Raw genomic sequence first — 21,686 nt, 5'->3', positions numbered from 1 at the left:
GGTCTTTTCCAATGAGTCGGATGGTCACAAGTGGCTAAAATATTGGAGCTTCAGCTTCAGCATTAGTAGGAACTATTTGTTCAGTTAATGAATGATTGCCAACATCCTGTATTTCCATAGTGAATCCTAGGAGGATAGATACATGCAGGAGCCTCAGTGGTAGATGTTGAAAGAACAGCCAGGTGGCCAATGTGGCTGGAAATGAATGAACTGAGTGGTGAGAAAGTCAAAAGTTTTGGGGATGACATTGAATAGGATCCCTTGGTCCTCAGGAGTGAATTTGGGCTCCGTGTCCAACAGAGGGCGCAAAGCAACTTCAAGCCATTGTCTCAGAGAACTACAACTCCCAGCAGCCCTCTGAGTATGCAGTCATTCAGAAGAAAACGGTGAAGTCCAGCGGCCGCTGGGACTTGTAGTTTGCAAAGGAACCCTCCGTGGGAGGCTGAAGAACTCATTCCCGGGTCCCGAAAATGTGGGGCTGGGTCCTCTCTGCCTTCCGCGGTCTCCATGGTGATGGTTCCGGCGAAGGCTCGAGATCTGGCAGCGGCGGGGCTCCCCTCCCACTCCCTCCTCTTCACCATCTGCTCCACCTTCACACCTGGCTCGGAGCCGCGGCCGCCGCCTCCACACCCAGACCGGGGATTCTGCCGCCGCAGGGTGGCGTGTGCGGACGGCTCCGCGGGCTTCTCCCCCAGACTCTGGAGTCCGAGCTCCCGGCTCCCTCCTCCTCTCTCGAACCCAGGAGTCCCAGCCCCCAGCCTCTCCTCCCTAAGAATTCGAGGTTTTCTCAAATACAGGCAAAACTGTGACACCCAAAGACTCAGCGAGGCAAAGCTAGAGGCGAGAGGCTGCGCCTCGTCCTTGGCGCCCGCCCGCCGCACTGGCTGCTCCCTCCCACTCCCTCGCGGACCTGTGCCACATCATGAAATTTTAATCCCAAGTGCATTTTTGGCCCGACGCAGGGAGGCGATGGGGAAAGGAGCACCCTCCTGGGGGCTGTATCTGGAGGTGGACTCGGCGTCGGGGAAAGGGGCTGGCGGCGAAAGAAGCGGAGCAGGACCTGCCTTCGGGCTGGAGATGGCCGAGGACAGTCGAGGTTCAACCCCAGAGGGGCAGGGCTGGAATTCAGGGGTGCAATAAGAGTTCAGAGGGCGGGGACAGATCCCAGGGGGCGGAGACAGATTCCAGAGGGAGGGACTAGAACTCACGGGCGCGGAAAGTACTCACGGATGTATACCTGGATCGGGTTCCAGAGGGTGTGGGCAAAAATCAAAGCAGGGATAGATCCCAGGGGAGGGGACAGACCTCAGGGGTAAAGAAATATCCAAGGGGGCACACTCAAGGGTTGGGGACAGAACTCAGGATGAGAGAAATAAAAGGGCGGGGATAGATCCGAGGCTAGGGAGGGAATAATGACCAGCAATAAGGGTAGGGGGAGTATAACTGAAGAGATGAACCCAGAGGGAAGGAAATCGGAAATGAAGGAACTGGAAGGGGTGGTGGGCCAAGAGGGGAAATAGAACTGGAGGCACATGGAATCCAAAAGGGGAAAGATGGAAACAGGTGGATGGGGAAGAACTAGAGGGGACAATGGGTGGATCGAAATGGGGGTTGGAATCTACGAAAGGGGAAGGAATTCCCTGAATGAGAAAAGAACCTTCTGAATGAGAAAGTTGGAACTGAGGAAGTGGCGGGTTGGGGATGGCATGCCTGGGCAGGATGAGGAACTGGGGGGCACAGAAATTCGGAGAGGTAGGACTGGGAGGACAAACGCTGGAGAATATTTAGAGGAAGATGAAAATGCGAGCACGAAATTAGGGGAAACAAGCGGCGGGAGCAAATCTCAGGAAAGAACTCTGGAGGAGAGAGAATCTGGGATAGAAGGAGCTAGTGGGGAATGGGTGAGGGAGAAGTAACTCCGGGAAGGGACTGATTTGGGAGCGATGCAACCCAGACAAGTGAGTTCCAAACCCAGAGGCTTGGTCTTGGGCGAGGCGAGAACCTGGATGAATGGCAGCGGAAGGTGGGCGGGACTAGAATACAAGGGGCGGGGTATAGCAGGGTGGGCGGGGCCTCGTTCCACCCCACCCCGCCCCCGACGCTGAGTCCGGTGACAGCCCCCAGAAAGCCCGCACTCGCAGCCTCCTTCCCCCCGAGCGGAGCTGCGGGGCCGGCCGGGCCGGGGCGGACCCCGGGTACCCGGACGCGGCCGCCCGGGCCCGCGGGCGGGGGGATCGGCGGGGGGGTCCGGCAGCAGGGGCGGCCACCATGGAGTTCCGCCAGGAGGAGTTTCGGAAGCTAGCGGGTCGCGCCCTCGGGAAGCTACACCGGTGAGCGTGGTGGGGGTCCTGGGCGTGGAAGAACGCGAGGGTCCGAGGAGGACGCTCATTCCCACCTGGGCGCAGATGGACAGCTGGACAGGCGGTACCCATGCGTGGGGGGGGCCACCCATCTGTCCAGTTTTCTCCCTCGGTCTCCGACGGTCCGGTCTCATCCATCATTTTTCTGCGCCCCACCCCATCCCTAGGCTCTCTGCCCTTTCTCTGGGATTATAAATATATATCCCCCTCTTTTGGATCTCTGATTCCCTCGCCGGCTTCTGGGTCTCCCTTCACCTATATTCTCTCTGCCTCCTCTCTCCAAATCTCTGTCCACTCTCTCTAAGTCTCTATTTCCTTTTAACTCTGAGTCCCCGTCCCTCTCTCTTGCTCTCACTAGATCTCTACAACCCTCTCTCTGGGTCTTTGTCTCTTTCTCTGAGTCTCTGTCCCTCAACTCCCTGCCTTAGGATTTCTGACACTCTCCTTTAGGAACTCTGGCACTCTCTCTGTTTTTGTTTTTTTTTACTACCTCATCCTAGATCTCTCCATCTCTGTGTGTTTGTCAGTTGCCATCTCTCAGAGAGTTTAATCTGAAGCTAAATCGGATTGAGGTCCATTGGTCCTTGTCCTTGAGGAGAGCTAAGCTGGGAGGAAGAAGCCAGGGTATCCTGGGTCTCTGATGGAGAAGGGAGTTGCAGGCCAAACATTAGGCTCCTGGAGTAGGATGGACTTTCCAAAGGGTATAGACTAGGGCTGAGAGGGACTTCCTCCCAGTCAAGGAGATGACCCCAATGACCTGGGTGTCCCCAGAGCAGTCTGCTGCACCTCTCCTGAGTCTCTCACCCCCAACCCCAGCCCTGGCTCCAAGTCAGAGAAATTACTCAGCTGCGGAGAAGCCTAAAAATATCTGGCCACAGTGCAGGGAGGAGTTGGGGCCTCATCAGCACCATGCCCCTGCTGCCATTCCCTCAGACCCTGGGGTCCCTGTGGCCCACAGCCCTGACCCTATCTTTGATTGATCTTCAGTGCAGCTCACTAGACCATGCAAGTCCTTCTCTAAGTCTAACACTAGTCCTGCTTGCTGCAGATTACCTCCGCGCTCCAAACTTACCCCACCCTTTAGTAACCTGAGAGATAGGAATAAAGCTGGACAGAAGGGAGGGGGGCAGGAGGATGGCGCAGTGTTGGGGAGAGGGTGGAGGAGCTGAGATAACCTCACCCTTTCTTTTTCCTAATCTTCCAGCCCCTCCCCACCCTTTTTCTCACCTCCTTTCACGAGTTTCTCAAAATACATCAGCGTGAAGTCAGGAGAGGGAGAGAGACGTGCTGGTGGAGGGGGTTGGGAAGGGGGATGGAGGCAGGAGGAATGTGTTTCTCAGGCTCTCTTTCTTCCTCAGTCTCCGCTTCTCCTGTGTCTGGGTTTCTTTCTGTCTGACTCTGCCTGATCATCACCTCTCTCAGCTGCCTTGGGAGCCCCTAGAGACCCCAGAGTTCAGGGTTCCCACCAGGACAGTCACTAAGGAGTTTGAGCCCAGGAGAACAATCGCATCTGAATCCTGGGGTCTGCTCTGGTGATTGCTGAGAGGGGGAAATGCCCACACCGGACTGCTTTTAATCCTCTAGACGAAGCTGGGGAAACTGAGGCACCATTGGGAAAAGGGAGGAAGTCAGTGGCTGAGTACACATGGCATCTTTTGAACCCAGGTCAGTCTCTCGCCCAAGTCTTGGGTGGGGGCTGCAGATTTCCTCGAGATGAGTGCTGCTGGAGTGGGTGGAAAACTCCCTCAGATCAGGAAACACGTAGCAACCCAGGGCGACTTGGGACAAGGACCAGGGGGGAGAGGGAATACAGCAAGAGACAGGAGCCAATATGCCTCCTTTGAGAGCCAGGCCTGGGGCGGGGCAATGCGGAGGACCAGGAAGTGATCGGGTCCCACTGCTGCTGTGTGTGACCTTGGACATGCTGCTTCTGTTTCCTGAGCCTCAGTTTTCTCAGTTGTACAATGGGAGGGTAAGGGAGAACCAAAGGGACATGAGGACAGAGATTGGGGAGGGGGGAGTAGGGGGGTGGGCTGAGAATCTCCGAGAAGTGGAGGCAGAGACCCAGAGATGGAGGTTGAGACCCTGTTTTCATTTTGGGTGAAAGAAAGTGGAAGGGGGCAGTCCGACTCTGCGACCCCATGGGTTGTAGCCTGTCAGCCGCCTCTGTCCATGGAATTCTCCAGGCAAGAATACTGGAGTGGGTAGCCCTTCCCTTCCCCAGGGGATCTTCCTGACCCAGGGATCTAACCCGGGTCTCCCGCATTACAGGCAGATTCTTTACTGTCTGAACCACCAGGAAAGTGACCTACCTGCTCCCTAACCACTGCCTTTCATCATCACCAAGTTCCTAATTCTGAGTTCCAGGCATTCTGAGAGGGCAAAGCGATCTGTTCTTACCCTCCATGAAGCATTGGGGCCACCTTCACCTCTGCGTCTCTAGTTCTCCTGAAATGACAATGTCACCTTCAAGTTCCCTCCTTGTAACCTCACATTCTACTCGTGCCCCCATTTTACAGATACAGAATACTGAGACTGCGTTCCATGGTTTAGAAAATCTTGATCCGAGATCTATGTCCTCATATTAACAATGAATATCAAATTTCAGGGGCTGCAATCCCATCTTGAGTTTCAGGGTCAAACAGCATGGGAGGGCAACCTGGGTCAAAGTTTAATCTCATTGGCCGACCTGTTCTGATGGGAGGGGCCAGTCCCTACCACCGTGCACTATTCATTCTGGGGGGCTTCTGTTCCCCACTCTCTGGCTCATTGTCCCCTACCCAGAGTCTTATTCCTCATCCCCCTAAGTTTCTGTCCGTTCCCCCAGTCTCCCCACTTTCTTAACCCCCTCCCCCACTTCCTTAAGTTTCAGGATGGGGAGGGTTGCTGTGTTCCCATCTCTTCCACCCGCCTCCTCCCAGACCGTCTGGCTGTTCTTTCCTCCCCCGTCCCAGTCTCCCTCGCCTCCATCTGTTCTAGCCCCTTCCTGGGATCCAGCCGGATCCCGTGGCTGCCTACCGGCCTCGGAGAGGAGCCACGCCTCACACATCATGTCCCCAGCCTGTCTCTCCTCAGGTTCCTTGTCTTTCCGTCTTTCTCTCAGCGTTCTGGGTCTCTGTCTCTGCGTTCTCTCTCCTGAGTTTCTGTCCCCACTTGTCTTTGGGTCCTTCACTGGGTTTCAGTCCCTTTCCTTCTCAGGGTCTCTTTCCTGCCCCCCTCCCCCATCTTTTCTCAGGGTCTCTGCCCCGTCTCTTTCAGACTGGTTGTCTATTTCTCCCTCTCTGGGTATCTTTTTCCTTCTCTCTGAGTCTCTCTCCCTCCTGTGTTTCTGATCCTCTTTCTCTCTGTTCTCTCCACCCCCCGACTCCATTTCTGACATTCTCCTTTTGAATTTTTCCACGTCTGTCTCAGGGCACCTCTTTCTCCCTGCAGCCTCTCTCTGGAATGGAGGTGGCCCTCCAAGTACCCTATCCGTCGTCACAGATTCAATCCTGGATCCAGAACAGGCGGGGGCGAGAGTCACGCTGGGGACTGAGCCAACCCCCCTACCAGGGCCATCTGTCCCTTGCCAGGACACCACCCGCCACTCCTCCTCCCCACCCCCTAGACTGACAGCCTGAACTCAAGTTTCCCCAGATATATCCAGCTGGGCTGCTGGATTCCAGTGCCCTGGACCTCTGCCCCCCTCCCCCCCACCCACCCCCGATCCCTGGGAGTGGGCTTCCAGTGGCTGAATGGAGTCAGCTGGATGTCAGCCCACACCTGGGCCTGGAAGCCCGGCAGGGCATGTCCCGGGGCAGGGGAGGGGGTGCAGTATATATAGCAGATGTGGCTGAGAAGCATCTGTTCTTTTGACACCTTTGCTGAGGCATCTCCTTAGCGCCTTTTGCTTCCACAAATAGACTCATATCTGGAAGATGGGGCTGGAGAGAGTCTCTGGGCCTTGGGGACGGGGGCTCGGGGCACAGGGTTTTGGATCACAAAGGGTAGCCTGGGTCTAAAACAACTGAGTTGAGAGGTTACAAGGCTAGTGGAGAAGGGAACTGGGGAGTTCCATACTCGAGTCTGAGGAAGGAAGGGGCTGGGGGCGCGTGGGAATTCCTCGTCTGAGGGAGATGGAGACCAGGGGTCCAGATTCCTGGACCCTGGAGGGAGAAGGAAGTTAGGGGCTGGACTCTTGGGGAAAGAGGGGTTGCGGGTTTAGAACCCCTGGTCTTGAAAAGCAAGTTTTGCCCCGACTCGTGTCATGGGGAGGAGGGGGCTAGGGGCCCGGACGTCCGAATCTGATCCTTGCTGCCTCGCCGCAGTCTTCTGGAGAAGCGGCAAGAAGGTGCCGAGACGCTGGAGCTGAGTGCAGATGGGCGCCCGGTCACGACGCAGACCCGGGACCCGCCGGTCGTGGATTGCACCTGCTTTGGCCTCCCTCGCCGCTACATTATCGCCATCATGAGCGGTCTGGGCTTCTGCATTAGCTTTGGCATCCGCTGCAACCTGGGCGTGGCCATCGTCTCCATGGTCAACAACAGCACGACCCACCGCGGGGGCCACGTGGTGATGCAGGTAGCTCGGGGCCCGGAGCTGCCTGAGGCCGGGGGAAACCCTGCCCAGGCCCTCTGATGACGTCACACTCACTGCGCGAGGCCCAGACCACGCCCCTTCCACGCCCAGGCCTGAGTAGACCCGCCTTTTTGCGCTGCCCCACCCTGGGCCCTAACCAGGTGGCGCTAGTGGTAAAGAACCCGCCTGCCAATGCAGGAGACATAAGAGATATGGGTTCGATCCCTAGGTGGGGAAGATACCCTGGAGATACCCACTCCGGTATACTTGCCTGGAGAATCTCATGGACAGAGGAGCCTCGTGGGCTATACAGTCCATGGGGTCACAAAGAGTCGGACACTCGGCACAGAACCTCAGCTCCGCCTCACCTCAGGGCTCTCCCTTCCTAAGTCCTGCCCTTATCTAAATGAAGCCCCGCTCCTGTTTGTTTCACCTCTTTGCTGTCAAAGTGTAGACTCTGCCAAGCATTTGGTTCCCTATGATATGGCTGCTCCTGTTTCATTTTGGGCATCCTAGCAACTTCGCTCCACCTGCATCTCCCGCACCTGTTCCAGTGTTGAATGTTACTCCCAGGCCAACTCAGGCTCCGTGAATTTTTTGTTGTTGCCGTAACTTGCGGCTTGCGGAACTTTCTCAAGCAGGGATCTAACCAGCACCCCTTGCAGTGGAAGCAGGGAATCCTACACACTTGACCACCAGGGAAGTCCCTCCACCGTGAAATTTTTTTTAAGATTTTTTTTTATATGGGACATTTTTAAAGTCTTTATTGAATTTATTACAACATTGCTTCTGTTTTGGTTTTTTGGCCATAAGGCATGTGGGATCTTAGCTCCCCTACCAGGGATCAAACCCTGTATTGGAAGGGGGAGTCTTAACCACTGGACTGCCAAGGAAGGCCCCACTGTAAATTTTGATTCTGGCTTTTTGAAAGTTCCACCGCTGCTTACATCCCTTCTCCATCTGCTCTGGCCATTAACCTGAAGCCCCGCTTCGTCTCAGATTTTCTGTTTTAATTTCCATATAGGCCATGCCCCTGCCTCCAAAAAAAAAATCCTGATTTGGGCTGTGGCCTACCTGCTCCTGTTCCTTTCCAATCATGCCCAACCCTTTGGCTACTTCTTGTCTCTTCCTAGAACGCATCCAATCTGCAAACAGTTTGTACAATGGTTAGAAGTGGAGGAAGAAACCCACCCCATATATGGGCTCCTACGCATAAGGGACCCTGAGGCAGGCAAGCAGACAGAGCTAGGCCTCTAGGCAGCAACAGGCTCTGTTGCTAAGGTAGTGCGGCCCTAGCAACATGGAGGAGCAAAGTTGGGGTAGATGGCCCGAGCTCTGATTGGCAGGTGTTTTGAAGGCGAGAGGGGATCCTTGTTGCTGATTGGCCGAGGGACTGTCTGCGGGTGCTGATTGGTGGAGAAGCAGAGCGTCTGGGGCAGGGGTGCTGGTTTGATGTGCCTTTTGGCCCACAGAAAGCTCAGTTCAACTGGGATCCAGAGACTGTTGGCCTCATACACGGTTCCTTTTTCTGGGGCTACATTGTCACCCAGATTCCTGGAGGATTTATCTGCCAAAAATTCGCAGCCAACAGGTATGCGGGGGGCGGGGCGGATGTCTCAAAGTGGGCAGAAACTACAGTTGTGTGGGTGGAGTTATAGGCTGTGGCCTTGCATTTGGGGGCTGACTCCGGGAAAACTGGAGGAGCCTGGGTTCGGGGCCGAGGCCCTAGAGAAAGGTGGGGTTTGTATTGTGGAAGCGGGGAGTCTCATAGAAGGTGGGACCTGGGGTTCTGGGGGCGCGGGCCCTGGCGTGCTGAAGGAGGAAAGGGCAGAGTCCTAGGTCTGGCAGGATAGCTGGACTCTTCTCGGAACACAAACTTTTCCTACCAGGGTTTTCGGCTTTGCTATTGTGGCTACCTCCACTCTAAACATGCTGATCCCCTCGGCTGCCCGTGTCCACTATGGCTGTGTCATCTTCGTGAGGATCCTGCAGGGGTTGGTAGAGGTAAAGCTCCGCCCCCTATGACCCCGTTGCTGTTCCGACCCCACCTTTTCTTGTTGACTTTGTTTTTCTCTTCCCTAGGGGGTCACGTACCCTGCTTGCCACGGGATCTGGAGCAAATGGGCCCCGCCCTTAGAGCGGAGTCGCCTGGCGACGACAGCCTTTTGCGGTGAGAGGAAGGGGCTGGGATCCGGACTCGTGGGTGGGGGCTGTTGGAGTCTAGACTCTTCGGTGGAAGGAGGCGTGGGTTGCTGGCTTGAACTCCCGGATCTGAGAGAGGAGGAGGCTGGTGACCCAGACCTATGTGTCTGAGGGAGGAGGGGCAGTGGCTGGTACTTCTGTGTCCCAGGAAGGTAGGGTCTGGGAATCCGCACTACTGCATTTGAGGAAAGATGCGTTCTTCTCCATTCTGCACCCTCCCCGTTAGGTTCCTATGCTGGGGCGGTGGTCGCGATGCCTCTCGCCGGAGTCCTGGTGCAGTACTCAGGATGGAGCTCTGTATTCTACGTCTATGGTGAGGGGCCCGGACGCCTGGGTCCGGGTGGCGCCGGGGCAGAGCGAGGCCGGTGGTCACCTCGCTTCCATCCTCCTCCTGACCCCCTCCACCCACCAGGCAGCTTCGGGATCTTCTGGTACCTGTTCTGGCTGCTCGTCTCCTACGAGTCCCCGGCGCTGCACCCTAGCATTTCGGAGGAGGAGCGCAAGTACATCGAGGACGCCATCGGCGAGAGCGCCAAGCTCATGAACCCCGTCACGGTCTGGGCCCAAGCCTGGGGGGTGGGGGCGCGGTGGGGGAGAGGAAAGCTATCAAGGCAGGGAGACGGGAGGAAGAGGGGCTTTGAATCCGCACTGCGTGTGGATCTTGGTAGATCTACATAGACATTTCCATAGACATTTAGAGGAGACGATGGGGTCGCCAGTTGGATGGCGCTAGAACCTAGGAGGCGTGATTAAAGCCCAGGGAGGACGGAGTTAGCAGGTGCGGAGAGCAGGGCTAGGTGGCGAGGTGGTAGGAACCACTGATAGGCCTGGTTAAACCTGCAGAGGCGGATTAGAACGTGGGGGTTTGCTCAGACCTCAGGATGGGTGAGGATCGAATTAGGGGGCATAATTGGGTGGAAGGAGACTCTTGGGTCCACATTTATGACTCTCGGAAGGTCAGCATGGGGTCTGGACACCCGCCAGCCTGAGGACCACTGAGGCTAGGATGTCAGCGTTCCCATGGGGACGTGGTCAGGCCGGCAACCCCGCCTCCTCGGCGGCTTTAGTGAGACAGGGAAATCTGGGTCTCTGCGGGACTATCGTGGGATCCCTGAAGGGACTCGGAGAGCGCCCAGGCCTGTTCTCTGTCCTAGCAGCCCTTCCCTCCTCTCGCCCACCACAGAAATTTAACACACCCTGGAGGCGCTTCTTCACGTCCATGCCAGTCTACGCCATTATCGTGGCCAACTTCTGTCGTAGCTGGACTTTCTACCTGCTTCTTATCTCCCAGCCTGCCTACTTCGAAGAAGTGTTCGGTTTCGAGATCAGCAAGGTTGGGCCCGGAAGGGGAGAGCTGCGGGCGCGGCGGGCGGGTGAGCGCGGGAAGGAGAGGAACCTGGATCCCAAGGGGTTGGAAAGGGGGCAGGGAGGAAGCCCATGGTACCTGAGCCGTGGTGAGAGCCCCGGGCAGGTGGCCGCTGAGCCGCGACTCCCTGCACGCCCGCCGGCGCAGGTGGGCCTGGTGTCAGCGTTGCCTCACCTGGTGATGACCATCATCGTGCCCATTGGAGGCCAGATCGCCGACTTCCTGAGGAGCCGCCGCATCATGTCCACCACCAACGTGCGCAAGTTGATGAACTGTGGGGGTGAGTGGGGCGGGACCTGGATCTGGTCTGGAACCCGGCTGGGATGCGCGGAGCATGGCTGGGCGGATCTAGAGGGCTGGACCATGGCGGATGGGGCGGGGTCAGAGGGCGTGTCCATGGGGGGCGTGTCCAAAAAGGCGGAGGCGGAGCGAGACCAGGTCTGGCAGGAATCTCAGGTGGCAGCCTCCGGGGCAGTGTCTGTCTAAGGGCAAGGCGAGTGTGGCTGCCCAGGTGAAGCAAAGGTGAGACCACGTTGGGTCTGGAAGGACGGGGCCTATACGAGGCTGGCCAGAGTAGGATGGGAACTGGGTGATGAAGAGGGGCACTCGGAGAGACAAAGGTGTGAGTGTAATGAATGGGGACTGAGAGGGAAGCCGTGAAGGTGCCGGGGTGGGGCCTACACCCTCTGTCTTCAGGGCGTGGTCTAGTCAGGGGGTGGGGCCATTGAGGTCCCAGCTGGGGCAGCGAAGCCTGTGCACGTGGTCAAGGGCCAGGCACTGGAGAACTGAGGGCTTGGTTAGGGCGGGCGCGGGCAGAATGGAGGACAAAGCCAGGGACAGGCGTGGAAGTGGCAGGACTGGGTCAAACTGGGGGAGGCTGGGAGCCGGGAGTGGATCTGGAGAGGCGGTGCGGGGCGGCCTGTGCTCAGAGGGGGCGGCCCTCCGTAGGCTTTGGCATGGAAGCTACGCTGCTGTTGGTGGTCGGCTACTCGCACTCCAAGGGCGTGGCCATCTCCTTCCTAGTCCTCGCCGTGGGCTTCAGCGGCTTCGCCATCTCCGGTGAGAACCGGCGATCTGCAGCTTGAGGGTGGGGGGACTCTGCTCAGCTCAGTGGGGAACTTCCTGGCTCAGGTAGAGCACCTCCCAGCCCGGCGAAAGGCGGACTGGAAAAAGCGGAGCGGCCGGGAGGTCGGGGAGGCTAGGCTGGGGGAGGAGTCACTGGAGTGGGAATCGGTTGTGACGCCTCCCGGCTCGCCTCGCCAGGGTTCAACGTGAACCACCTGGACATCGCCCCGCGCTATGCCAGCATCCTCATGGGCATCTCCAACGGCGTGGGCACGTTGTCCGGCATGGTGTGCCCCATCATCGTGGGTGCCATGACTAAGCACAAGGTCCGTGCCTGGGCCCTGACCCACTTGCCCTCCAAATCTGTGTACAGCACCTTCCTGACACACGTCACCTCTCTGGATCTCCGGCTCCTTTCCCAGAGAAAAGGCCCGCCCTCTTCCCCAGCCCCGCCCCCTTCCCATTGTCCCCGCCCCTTCCCTCTCCTATCTGTCCTCTGACTTCACCTCCCCGTTGTCCCCCCTACAGACTCGGGAGGAGTGGCAGTATGTGTTCCTTATTGCCTCCCTGGTGCACTATGGGGGCGTCATCTTCTACGGGGTCTTCGCTTCGGGAGAGAAGCAGCCGTGGGCGGAGCCCGAGGAGATGAGCGAAGAGAAATGTGGCTTCGTTGGCCACGACCAGCTGGCTGGCAGCGATGAAAGCGAAATGGAGGATGAGGCTGAGCCCCCCGGGGCACCCCCTGCTCCCCCTCCATCCTATGGGGCTACACACAGCACAGTTCAACCCCCAAGACCCCCACCCCCTGTCCGGGACTACTGACCACGTGCCTCCCACTGGATGGCAGTTTCCAGGACCTCCATTCCTCACATCTCTGGCCTGAGTGACAGTGTAAAGGAACCCCAGTCCTCTCTGTCCTGCCTGCCTCAGGCCTAAGAAGCACTCTCCCTTGCTCCCAGTGCTGTCAGATCCTCTTCCCATCCTATTTGCCTCTCAGGGGGTAGTGAAGCTGCAGACTGGCAGTTTCAAGGATACCCAAATTCCCCTAAAGCTTCTCTTCTCCACTCTTTTCTGCCTCAGTGGTTTCAAATCTCTCCTTTCAGGGCTTTATTTGAATGGACAATTCAGACTCTTCCTCTCTCTTGTGGTTTTGGGCACCTCCCCCTTTCCTTGAACCCCTGGGACTCTCAGGAGAACCCCTGAGATTACTCAACCCCCCCTCCTCTTTCAAAAAAATTCAAGGTCTTCCTCTAGAAGTTTCAAATCTCTCCCAACTGTATTCTGCTTTTTCCAAGTTGGTTTAACTAATCACCCATCCCTGCCATTCTAGGGATTGATTCTCACCAGCGTTTCTGAGGGGAAATGGCAGTTTCAAGTACCCCCCACCCAACCTTTTCATCCCTCCCCCACCAGCAGACTCTGCTGCAGCACCAAATTTCCCCAAAACCTTCTCCCAGTTTAGCACATTGCCTAGGGAAACAACCAAAATGGCAGTTTTAACAATATGCCTCTCTTCACCCCCATGCACTTTTTCTGACACGTTTTCAGGTCTAGGAAGAGCGGCTGCTCAAGTCCATCAACTCAACGGTTTGAAGCCACCGCCACTGAACTTCCCCATGGTGGTTTCAAGACGCTCCCCTTACCCCCAATTCCTTGCACTTTATTCTCCTGGGTGGTTTTGAACTGCCCTCATTTTCTCAGTGGCCATTTATTGCGTCCCTCAGGGGCTAAATGACTCCAAATCTGGGATCCTTACCCTCTCAGACTCCCCTATTTCGGCTTAGAATTTGGGGGAACATATGTAAAGGAGAAGTCACAGAATCCCAGCAAAGGGAATGGGGCTGGGGAAAAGGGGTGTTTTTCCCCGGGGCAGGGTTGTGTCTTTGTGTCTCTGTCTCTGTGATTGTAAATCCTGCCCTGCCCCTCTCCCAATAAAATGCTTTGGTGTACACACCCCTTCGTCACTGGCCTTGGGAATCTCCAACCTCCTTCTCCCTCGGACCGAGGAGCCCAAGCCCCCAGTCTCCTTGACCCCAGCCACCCTCCTCTCCCAGGTCTTAGGCCAGAGGAGTTGTCCAGCTGTGGGAACACGCGATTTATTCGGTCTCAGACTGTGTTCTCCGCTGACATCTAAAGCATTTCTGGGTGTCCTCTATTCTAGAGGACCACTAGGTAGCAAAGCTGACCCTGAGGACAGGACCCCTGGGTGCTTCCTCCGTCTGGGGCTGGCGCAGGTCTGGAGAGGCTCACAGGAAGTTGTTTGGGAGCGTGGCAGGGGAGAGCGGTTCTAGGCGCTGGGGGCGGCCCCCGCGGGGCGGCGGAGGCAGCTTGGGCGGCAGCGGGGGGGTGGGCGGTGGCTGCTTGGTAGCGATGTGTGAAGGGACCCAGGCGTCCGGCGCATAAAAGTAGAGGTCGTAGGGTTCCTTCGGGGCATCCAAATGCATAACTATGGGGACAAAAGAGCGAGGTCGTCCCCGGGCTGACTGGGGGCCTGTCCCCTCTACTGAGCCGCTGGCTGATAAGGAGACGGGGGCGAGGACTCCAAGCTTGCACTGGAATCGGGTTTGCGAATAAAGGGGCCTTAAATAGCAAGGGGGCGTGGTGTCCGCGCAGCAGGGGCGGGGCATGCCGCGCGCCAGGAGGGGAAAGGGGCGGGGCTTGTAGGGACCTGCAGTTCCCCCGCCTGGGGCAACTCAGCGCTGCGCTGGGGGCGCAACTTCACAGGTGTTTGTGAAATTTCCAGAGAATTGGGGGTCAGGGCTTCTACTGACCTTGGATGGGGACCTGTACTTTTAGGTAGGGCGCCCTTAAGTGCCAGGCGAAACCAGGTTAAGGAAACGTGCAAGCACTTAAGGAGCGGGACGCTGCAGGAGTGGCTCACCCGGTTCATCTCCGTCGTTTGGGAGCCGGTGGTGTGCGAAGGGCCGGTGTCGAGCCGCCCGGCGGTAGAGACACCACAGCAGCAGGAAAATGCCAATGAGCAGCCCGATCCCGGCGAGGAATAGGCAGAGGGCCCCGCCTGCCGCGCCCCGGGGACGCCCCACCAGGGTCACGCCTGGAGGAATGAGGCCCAGGGACTGAGCAATCTAACCTCCTAGCCCACTCCACCCTCAGACCCGAGTCCAGATCCCGCCCTCCTCCGCTCTCGGAACCGGGAGTCCCGGCCCCCAGCCCCTCCTCCCGCAGACTCGGGGGTCCAGACACCCAGCCCCTCCTCCTGCAGACTCGGGGGTCCAGACCCCAGACCCTCCTCCCACGGACCCAGGATCCAGACCCCCAGCCCCTCCTCCCTCAGACACGGGAGTCCAGACCCCAAGCCCCTCCTCCCGCAGACCCAGGGGTCCGGTCCAGCCCCAACCCCTCCCGACTCAGACCCAGGGGTACAGCCCCCAGCCCCTCCTCCCTCAGACCCGGGAGTCCAGACCCCAGACCCCTCCTCCCGCAGACCCGGGGGTCCAGCCCCCAGCCCCTCCTCCCGCAGACCCAGGGGTCCAGCCCCCAGCCCCTCCTCCCTCAGACCCGGGAGTCCAGACCCCAGCCCCTCCTCCCTCAGACCCAGGGGTCCAGACCCCCAGCCCCTCCTCCCCCAGACCCAGGATCCAGGACCCCAGCCCCTCCTCCCCCAGACCCAGGATCCAGACCCCCAGCCCCTCCTCCCTCAGACCCGGGAGTCCAGACCCCAAGCCCCTCCTCCCGCAGACCCGGGGGTCCAGACCCCCAGCCCCGCCTCCCCCAGACCCAGGATCCAGACCCTCAGCCCCTCTCCCTCAGACCCGGGAGTCCAGACCCCAAGCCCCTCCTCCCTCAGACCCGGGAGTCCAGACCCCAAGCCCCTCCTCCCGCAGACCCAGGGGTCCAGACCCCCAGCCCCTCCTCCCTCAGACCCGGGAGTCCAGACCCCAAGCCCCTCCTCCCTCACCCCGGGGGTCCAGCCCCCAGCCCCTCCTCCCGCAGACCCAGGGGTCCAGCCCCCAGCCCCTCCTCCCGCAGACCCGGGGGTCCAGCCCCCAGCCCCTCCTCCCTCAGACCCGGGAGTCCAGACCCCAAGCTCCTCCTCCCGCAGACCTACGGGTTCGGGCCCCCAGCCCCTCCTCCCGCAGACCCAGGGGTCCAGACCCCCAGCCCCTCCTCCCTCAGACCCGGGAGTCCAGACCCCAAGCCCCTCCTCCCTCACCCCGGGGGTCCAGCCCCCAGCCCCTCCCCCCTCAGACCCGGGGGTCCAGCCCCCAGCCCCTCCTCCCGCAGACCCGGGAGTCCAGACCCCAAGCCCCTCCTCCCGCAGACCCAGGGGTCCAGATCCCCAGCCCCTCCCCCCTCAGACCCGGGGGTCCAGCCCCCAGCCCCTCCCCCCTTAGACCCGGGGGTCCAGCCCCCAGCCCCTCCTCCCTCAGACACGGGAGTCCAGACCCCAAGCCCCTCCTCCCTCAGACCCGGGAGTCCAGACCCCAAGCCCCTCCTCCCTCAGACCCGGGAGTCCAGACCCCAAGCCCCTCCTCCCGCAGACCCAGGGGTCCAGATCCCCAGCCCCTCCCCCCTCAGACCCGGGGGTCCAGCCCCCAGCCCCTCCTCCCTCAGACCCGGGGGTCCAGCCCCCAGCCCCTCCTCCCTCAGACCCAGGGGTCCAGCCCCCAGGCCCTCCTCCCTCAGACCCGGGAGTCCAGACCCCAAGCCCCTCCTCCCTCAGACCCGGGAGTCCAGACCCCAAGCCCCTCCTCCCTCAGACCCGGGAGTCCAGACCCCAAGCCCCTCCTCCCTCAGACCCGGGAGTCCAGACCCCAAGCCCCTCCTCCCTCAGACCCGGGAGTCCAGACCCCAAGCCCCTCCTCCCCCAGACCCAGGGGTCCGGCTCCCCAGCCCCTCACCGGTCTCCTGCACTCTCTCCAACACGATGATAGTGTTGACTCTCTCACCTCGGCTGCGCCGCTGGGGGGCCCGCGGAGTGGCTGGGGCCGGCTGACTGGGGGGCCCTGGAGGAGCAGGGGGCCCTGCAATCCGGGCTGAGGGAGGAGGGGCGTCGGGCCCTTTAGGGCTAGAGTTCCGGGGGGCTTTCAGATCAACTGTCCCCGGAGAATCTGAGGTGGGCAATTTAAGGGTGGTGGGCTGGGTGACTGCAAGTGCTTCTGGTTTGGGATTCAGGGATTGCTCATTAAGAGCAGTAACTTCTTTGAAGGGTGCAGGAGTTTCTGGGGCAAGGCTAGTGGAGATTTCAGGGTCAGAGGCTGTGGGGATCTCTGTTGAGTCTTGGTAGAGGGTTGTGGGGAATTTTGTTTGGGGAATCTCGGTGGGGTTGGGCTCGTGGCCTATATGAGATGCCGGGTGGGGTGTTTCAGTAGGGTCAGGATGGAAGGTCTGGAGGAATTTAGGGTTTGGGGTGTCAGAGTCATGGGTTTCCAGAGATTTGAGGTCAGAGATTTTGGTGGGGTCAGAATTTGGGGTCTCAGGGGTTTCTTCAAGTGATATCTCAGGGGAGCTAAGTTTGGGAATCTCTGGGAATTCTTGATGAGGAGTTTGGGTAGGATCAGGGTTTGGGGTCCCAGAAAATCCTAGGTGTGAAGTTTTAGGGGGATTAGAGTTGAGATTCTCACGGGATTCTGTGTGTGAGATTTCCGTGGAGTTAACCTTGGAAATCTCTGGGGATTCTTGGTGTAGAGTTTGGGTAGAGTCAGGGTTTGGGGTCTCAGAAAATGCTGGGTGTGAGGTTTTAGAGGACTTAGGTGTAGAGGCCTCAGGGGATTCTGTGTGTGGAAGTTCAGTCAGGTCAGCTTTGGGGGTCTCAGATGGTTCTGGATATATCATTTTGGAGGGGTTAATTTGGAGGGTGTCCAGGGACTCTGGTGTTGAGGTGTTGAATGAGTTAGGTTTGGGGGCCTTAGGAGGCTCCTGGTGGGGGGTTTCTTGGAGGTCAGTACTGGGGGTCTCAGTGAAGGCAAGGGGGGAGGGCTCAGGGGAAACCGCATGAGGTGTCTTGGAGGGCTCAGAATAAGCAGCCCCTGGAGATTCTGGGTTAGGTCCGTAGAGAGTGGAATTTTCAGAAGCCAGAGGGTAGGGCTGGGAGGGGTGGTCTATCCCCAAGAAGTCGGAGCCCGCAGGCAGTGAGACCGTAGGGGCAGCCTTGGAGCCCAGCCAGGTGAAGAGGAAGCCAAGAAGGAAGAGGATTGGTCTGAAGGATTTCATAGCTTTGGGTGATACCTGTAGCAGCAGGGGAGCGGGAAGGAAGGGGTTAAGGTCAGAGCCTCCCGGGAGGAGCCTCTGCCCACTCCGGAGGCCACGCCCAGTGGTCCCCAGATAGACCACATTAGCACCGCCCAGGTCAGAGCCAGGAAAAGGAGATGCCACCTGCAACTCCCCAGTAGGTTGTGGGGTGGAAGCCATGGTAGCTAAGGCAGACGGCGGCACAGGGCTTCTTGGGAGTCATAGTAAATTTCCTTATCTGTTTCCCCAAAGGGGGTCCCAGGGAAATTGGGAAAGAAAGACACATTTCCGAGCCCCCGGATCTTTGACTTTGGCTTCGAAGTGTGTAGACCTCTGAGGGGACATGGGATCAATTCCTCTTCAAGGGCCCTGGGGACATCTTGACTCAACAGTTGTTTACATTAGAGGAAGCTCAGAAGGAACGACTTGGGGGCCTGACCGCCTGGATTTGAGAGATGAGGGGGCCTAAATGCCTGTAACCTGAGGAGGCAGAAGGCTCCTAGATCCTGGTCAAGAAGGCTGCTGGGGGTTCAGACTCCTTGTTCCCAGAGGGTGGAGGGCAATGTGGGTCTAAATTCCTAATTCTCTAGAAAGGAGAGGCCTGAAGGTTCAGATGCCTAGAATTTTGAGGGAGCAAAGCTTGGGGGGTGGGTGGGTTGTGGATTATAGGAGAGAAAGGAAATGGGTGTCTGGAACTCTTGGGTCCTGAGTTAGAAGGAGATTGGGAACTCTTGAGTCTCCTATCCTCCAGAGATGGGTGTGTAAGGGGTCTGGATTCCTCAGCCTTCAGGAGGAGACAGATTGGGGCAGGACTTGTGTCTCTATGGAGGATGAAAGCTGGGATCCCCAGGTCTCAGGCTGGTCTCGGGCAGAGATACCTAGGTTTGTGGTTAGGTGGAGGTGGGGTGGGCATACACCCAAATGGGCTGGGGCCTCTTGGGGTTTAGGGTCTCTTACCTGCTCAGTGAGGTCCAAAATAACAACAGGTGAACAGAGCTGAATGCAGAGATCGGTGAATGCTGCAGAATGGCTCTGGGTGGGGTGGCGGGACATAGGATCCCAGGGGCACAGGTGATGCAACTGATCCCCACCCTTGGGATCCTGGGAGCCTAGCAACAGCTTGAGCTCTTAAAGGGCCAGAGATAAAGGATAGTGTCTCTGGAGTGGGGGCGGGAGTTAGGGACTGGATCCTTTGGTTGAGGGGTATGACCCAACCCAGCTCTCCTCCCTGCAAACCCAAGGGTCCCAGCCCTCTGCCCTTTCCTACACCCACACCAAGCATCCAGGTCTCTGGTAGCCTCCCACTTCAATATCCAGGAGTTGGGACCCCTCCCCCCAGACCTCTCCCCTCAGATCCAGGAATCCAGGTTCCCAGACCCAGGCCTTGTTCCCCTCCTCTGGGGAACTAGGAGTCTTGGTTCCCATGTCCTGTCAATCTGAGACCCAGATTGCTGCTGCCTTTTGGGACTTCCCAACCTTTGCCTACCATCCCATCGTGAAGAGCTCACCCTGTTAAGAGCCAGTATTGGGGGGATGGGCCTTATCTTCACAGCACCCCCAAATTCCTCAGCGGGAAGGGCTTGGACACAACTTCAGGGTAGTCAGGGTCCTTGTTTGTCTTTTTCCCTTCTGTGCAGTGTCGCTAAGACTTTCCTGATTTTGCCTGTCACCGTACTTGCCTTCACATCCCACCACCACACATCCCCTTTGCCTTCTCTTTCCTACCCCTGTCTCCCACCTCCCAGTATTTCTGGTCTCTGCCTGCCTGGATTTGTCTCTGGACATCTCTGCCCAGGCTGGCTGGCTGTCCTTTCATCTCCTGTCTTTCCAAGTGCCGTTCCCTTGATCCTCCATCTCATAGCTGCTCTCTTGGTCCCTTTTCCCTCTCTTTTCTCTCTTCCTTCCTTTTCCTTACTTCCTCTGTTGCTCCCTTTCTCTCTCTCTTTCCTCTTCTCTGTCAGTCTTTGTCCTTCCCTCGCATGGTTGCTTCATCTCTTTGTGTCTCTGCATCTCCCAATCTGTCCCTCCTCTGTTCCTTCCCTTGTCTCTCTTTCTCTGTGTCTCTGGCTTCTGCTCTGATGGTCCTTCCGCCGGTCTCTATTTTTATCCCTCTGACACACCCCCTGTGTCCACTTCTCTGTCTGTCTCTCCCCCTCCCGATTCTCCTCAGGTCCCAGCTCCTGGTCCCAATTAGTGGGTGGCCGCCAAGGCAGCGGCTGGCCCCCCACCCCCGGCTCCTCATTACCGCTGGCAGCTCCTAATGAGCCTGGGGTGGGGGTGACCCGGTGCCCCCGGCCCCCTGGTCTGCGTCACTGGCCGCTGCGGGGGCTGTGGAGGCGATATAAGGGGGCTGCCAGCTTCGCTGCCGGGAGCCCACTGCGTGGTAGGGCACCCTGCAAATGGGCTTCGGGCGTGGGTGGGTGGATGATGGGGTCTGGTTTCTGGGCCCAGACACGGGCATCACTGAGCTCTTTCTTGTCTCTCCACAGGTGATGGAGACCCGCCAGGTACCCAGGAGCCCCCGGGTGCGGCTGCTGCTGCTGCTCCTGCTTCTTGTGTCCTGGGGCCACCGCACGGCCTCAGGAGTCGCCCTACCTCCTGCGGGGGTCTTCAGGTAAGTGGGACATCCAAGTCTCCCAGGGAAGGGTGGGGACTCCGAGAGGTGGAAAGAGACCCAAAGAGAATGGGGAACAAAGACTCAGAAAGGGGAAATAGAGACCCAGAGAGGAGGCCAGAGATGGGAGGTTGACAGGTAGGTAATCTGCAAAATAAAGAGATACAAAAGGATTCTGAGAAAGGCTTTGAGAGACTTGAAAGGAGTCGAAGCAGGAACGAGTTTGTTCCTTGAGCAACGTTTATTGGGTCTGGGGTGTGTGCCACGCGTGCGCCGAGCGCTGGGGAGGGACAGGGGCATCAGACTCGGTCTCTGTACTCAGGAGGCTCGGAACCTGGTGAAAACTGAGCCGAAGACCCACACAGAGCAAGAGACAGGGGACAGAGACCAAGCCCCTCCGCATCTGGTGCAGTCACAGGGCTTCGAGTTAGACCGCGGGGATAACAGGCGGCGGGCCGCGGGCCGAGACCCACGGTAACCGCCTCTTTCCATCTCCCGGCAGACTCCGCACCCCCGGCGAGGCTCGGGCGGGTCCGGCCACCCCCCAGTCACGGCGGAGCCTGGCGCTGGCGGACGACGCGGCCTTCCGGGAGCGCGCGCGGCTGCTGGCCGCCCTCGAGCGCCGCCACTGGCTGAACTCGTACATGCACAAGCTGCTGGTGCTGGACGCGCCCTGAGCGCCTGCCCGCCCCACCTCAATAAAGACCCTGCTGTGCCTCCCGACTGCGCCTCCTTCCTGCGCCTCGTGTGCGTGTGGTGGTGGCGGGTGTGTGTGTGTGTGTGTGTGTGTGTGTGTGTGTGTGTACACGTGCAGGGGTCGGGCCCTGCGTCCGCTACGCTGGCCTCTACCACTCCGTCCCCTCTGTTCTTTTTCCCTGCACTCATTCTTCTCCCCTCTGCCCCACCTCCTCTACACTACTGCCCCAGCTCTGCCCCTTGCTCCCACTCTGTGCCTTTGTCCCTCTCCACTCGCATATCTGCTCCCAACCTACCCTGAGTCTCCATCCTCCCCCCTTCTCTTGCTGTCTGTAACCTTTCTGGTCTCTGTCCCCTCTGGGTCACTGGCCCTTCTCTGGGTCTCTATAGCTCACTGGGTATCTGTCCTCCTCTCTCGGAGTCTCTATAAATCTCTTCCTTCCTCCTGGCTTCCTGGCCTTCTGGGGATTCTTCGTCTCCTTTCTTCTTCTTTATGCCTAAAACTCTTCCTTCAATTCCTTTTTCTGAAAAATAAGGAACGCTTCGCAAATTTGTATGTCATCCTTGCGCAGGGGCCATGATAATCTTCTCTGTATCGTTTCAATTTTAGTATATTTGCTGCTGAAGTGAGCAC

At 58.5% G+C, this 21,686-nt stretch overlaps 3 protein-coding genes and 1 non-coding gene across 5 annotated transcripts; 2 read left to right on the top strand and 2 right to left on the bottom strand.

The window, feature by feature from the left end:
* Window positions 1–2,095: 2,095 nt before the first annotated feature.
* Window positions 2,096–13,503, top strand: SLC17A7 (solute carrier family 17 member 7). Its single transcript, XM_006080112.4, has 12 exons — window positions 2,096–2,330; window positions 6,668–6,920; window positions 8,390–8,508; window positions 8,807–8,921; window positions 9,000–9,087; window positions 9,346–9,432; window positions 9,532–9,674; window positions 10,303–10,452; window positions 10,633–10,765; window positions 11,434–11,544; window positions 11,749–11,876; window positions 12,079–13,503. Exons 1-12 carry the CDS (start codon window positions 2,269–2,271, stop codon window positions 12,370–12,372), a joined length of 1,683 nt encoding a protein of 560 aa, XP_006080174.3. The 5' UTR covers window positions 2,096–2,268; the 3' UTR covers window positions 12,373–13,503.
* Window positions 13,504–13,628: 125 nt separating this feature from the next.
* On the bottom strand, window positions 13,629–18,812 carry GFY (golgi associated olfactory signaling regulator). Of its 2 annotated transcripts, none has more exons than XM_044930871.2 (4): window positions 18,700–18,812; window positions 16,413–17,739; window positions 14,432–14,605; window positions 13,629–13,996 (listed from the first exon to the last, which is right to left on the bottom strand). In XM_044930871.2, exons 1-4 carry the CDS (start codon window positions 18,793–18,795, stop codon window positions 13,797–13,799), a joined length of 1,797 nt encoding a protein of 598 aa, XP_044786806.2. In that variant the 5' UTR covers window positions 18,796–18,812; the 3' UTR covers window positions 13,629–13,796. The 2 variants fall into 2 exon arrangements, with proteins under 2 accessions (XP_044786806.2, XP_044786807.2); XM_044930872.2 differs by having other exon boundaries at window positions 16,461–17,739.
* A 1,420-nt stretch (window positions 18,813–20,232) lies between these two features.
* PTH2 (parathyroid hormone 2) lies at window positions 20,233–21,079 on the top strand. The gene is made up of 2 exons (XM_006080114.4): window positions 20,233–20,356; window positions 20,859–21,079. The coding sequence occupies exons 1-2, from the start codon at window positions 20,235–20,237 to the stop codon at window positions 21,031–21,033; spliced, it is 297 nt and encodes a 98-aa protein (XP_006080176.3). The 5' UTR covers window positions 20,233–20,234; the 3' UTR covers window positions 21,034–21,079.
* Window positions 21,080–21,579: 500 nt separating this feature from the next.
* On the bottom strand, window positions 21,580–21,686 carry LOC112580513. Its single transcript, XR_003104908.3, has one exon. It is a non-coding gene; the product is annotated as a U6 spliceosomal RNA (small nuclear RNA).

This window comes from Bubalus bubalis, chromosome 18, assembly GCF_019923935.1.
Source record: "Bubalus bubalis isolate 160015118507 breed Murrah chromosome 18, NDDB_SH_1, whole genome shotgun sequence".
Lineage (NCBI taxonomy): Eukaryota > Metazoa > Chordata > Mammalia > Artiodactyla > Bovidae > Bubalus > Bubalus bubalis.
The sequence above is the reverse complement of the archived record's forward strand: the minus strand, read 5'-3'. Positions and strand labels throughout refer to the sequence as shown.

Coding starts and splice junctions, on each gene's coding strand:
- PTH2 (XM_006080114.4), top strand. CDS start 20,235: ATGGAGACCCGCCAGGTACCCAGGAGCCCCCGGGTGCGGCTGCTGCTG. Junction 20,357..20,858: donor CCTCCTGCGGGGGTCTTCAG/GTAAGTGGGACA, acceptor ATCTCCCGGCAG/ACTCCGCACCCCCGGCGAGG.
- GFY (XM_044930871.2), bottom strand. CDS start 18,795: ATGTCCCGCCACCCCACCCAGAGCCATTCTGCAGCATTCACCGATCTC. Junction 17,740..18,699: donor TTTTGGACCTCACTGAGCAG/GTAAGAGACCCT, acceptor CTGCTGCTACAG/GTATCACCCAAAGCTATGAA. Junction 14,606..16,412: donor GGAGAGAGTGCAGGAGACCG/GTGAGGGGCTGG, acceptor TCATTCCTCCAG/GCGTGACCCTGGTGGGGCGT.
- SLC17A7 (XM_006080112.4), top strand. CDS start 2,269: ATGGAGTTCCGCCAGGAGGAGTTTCGGAAGCTAGCGGGTCGCGCCCTC. Junction 6,921..8,389: donor GGGGCCACGTGGTGATGCAG/GTAGCTCGGGGC, acceptor TTTGGCCCACAG/AAAGCTCAGTTCAACTGGGA. Junction 9,433..9,531: donor CTCTGTATTCTACGTCTATG/GTGAGGGGCCCG, acceptor TCCACCCACCAG/GCAGCTTCGGGATCTTCTGG.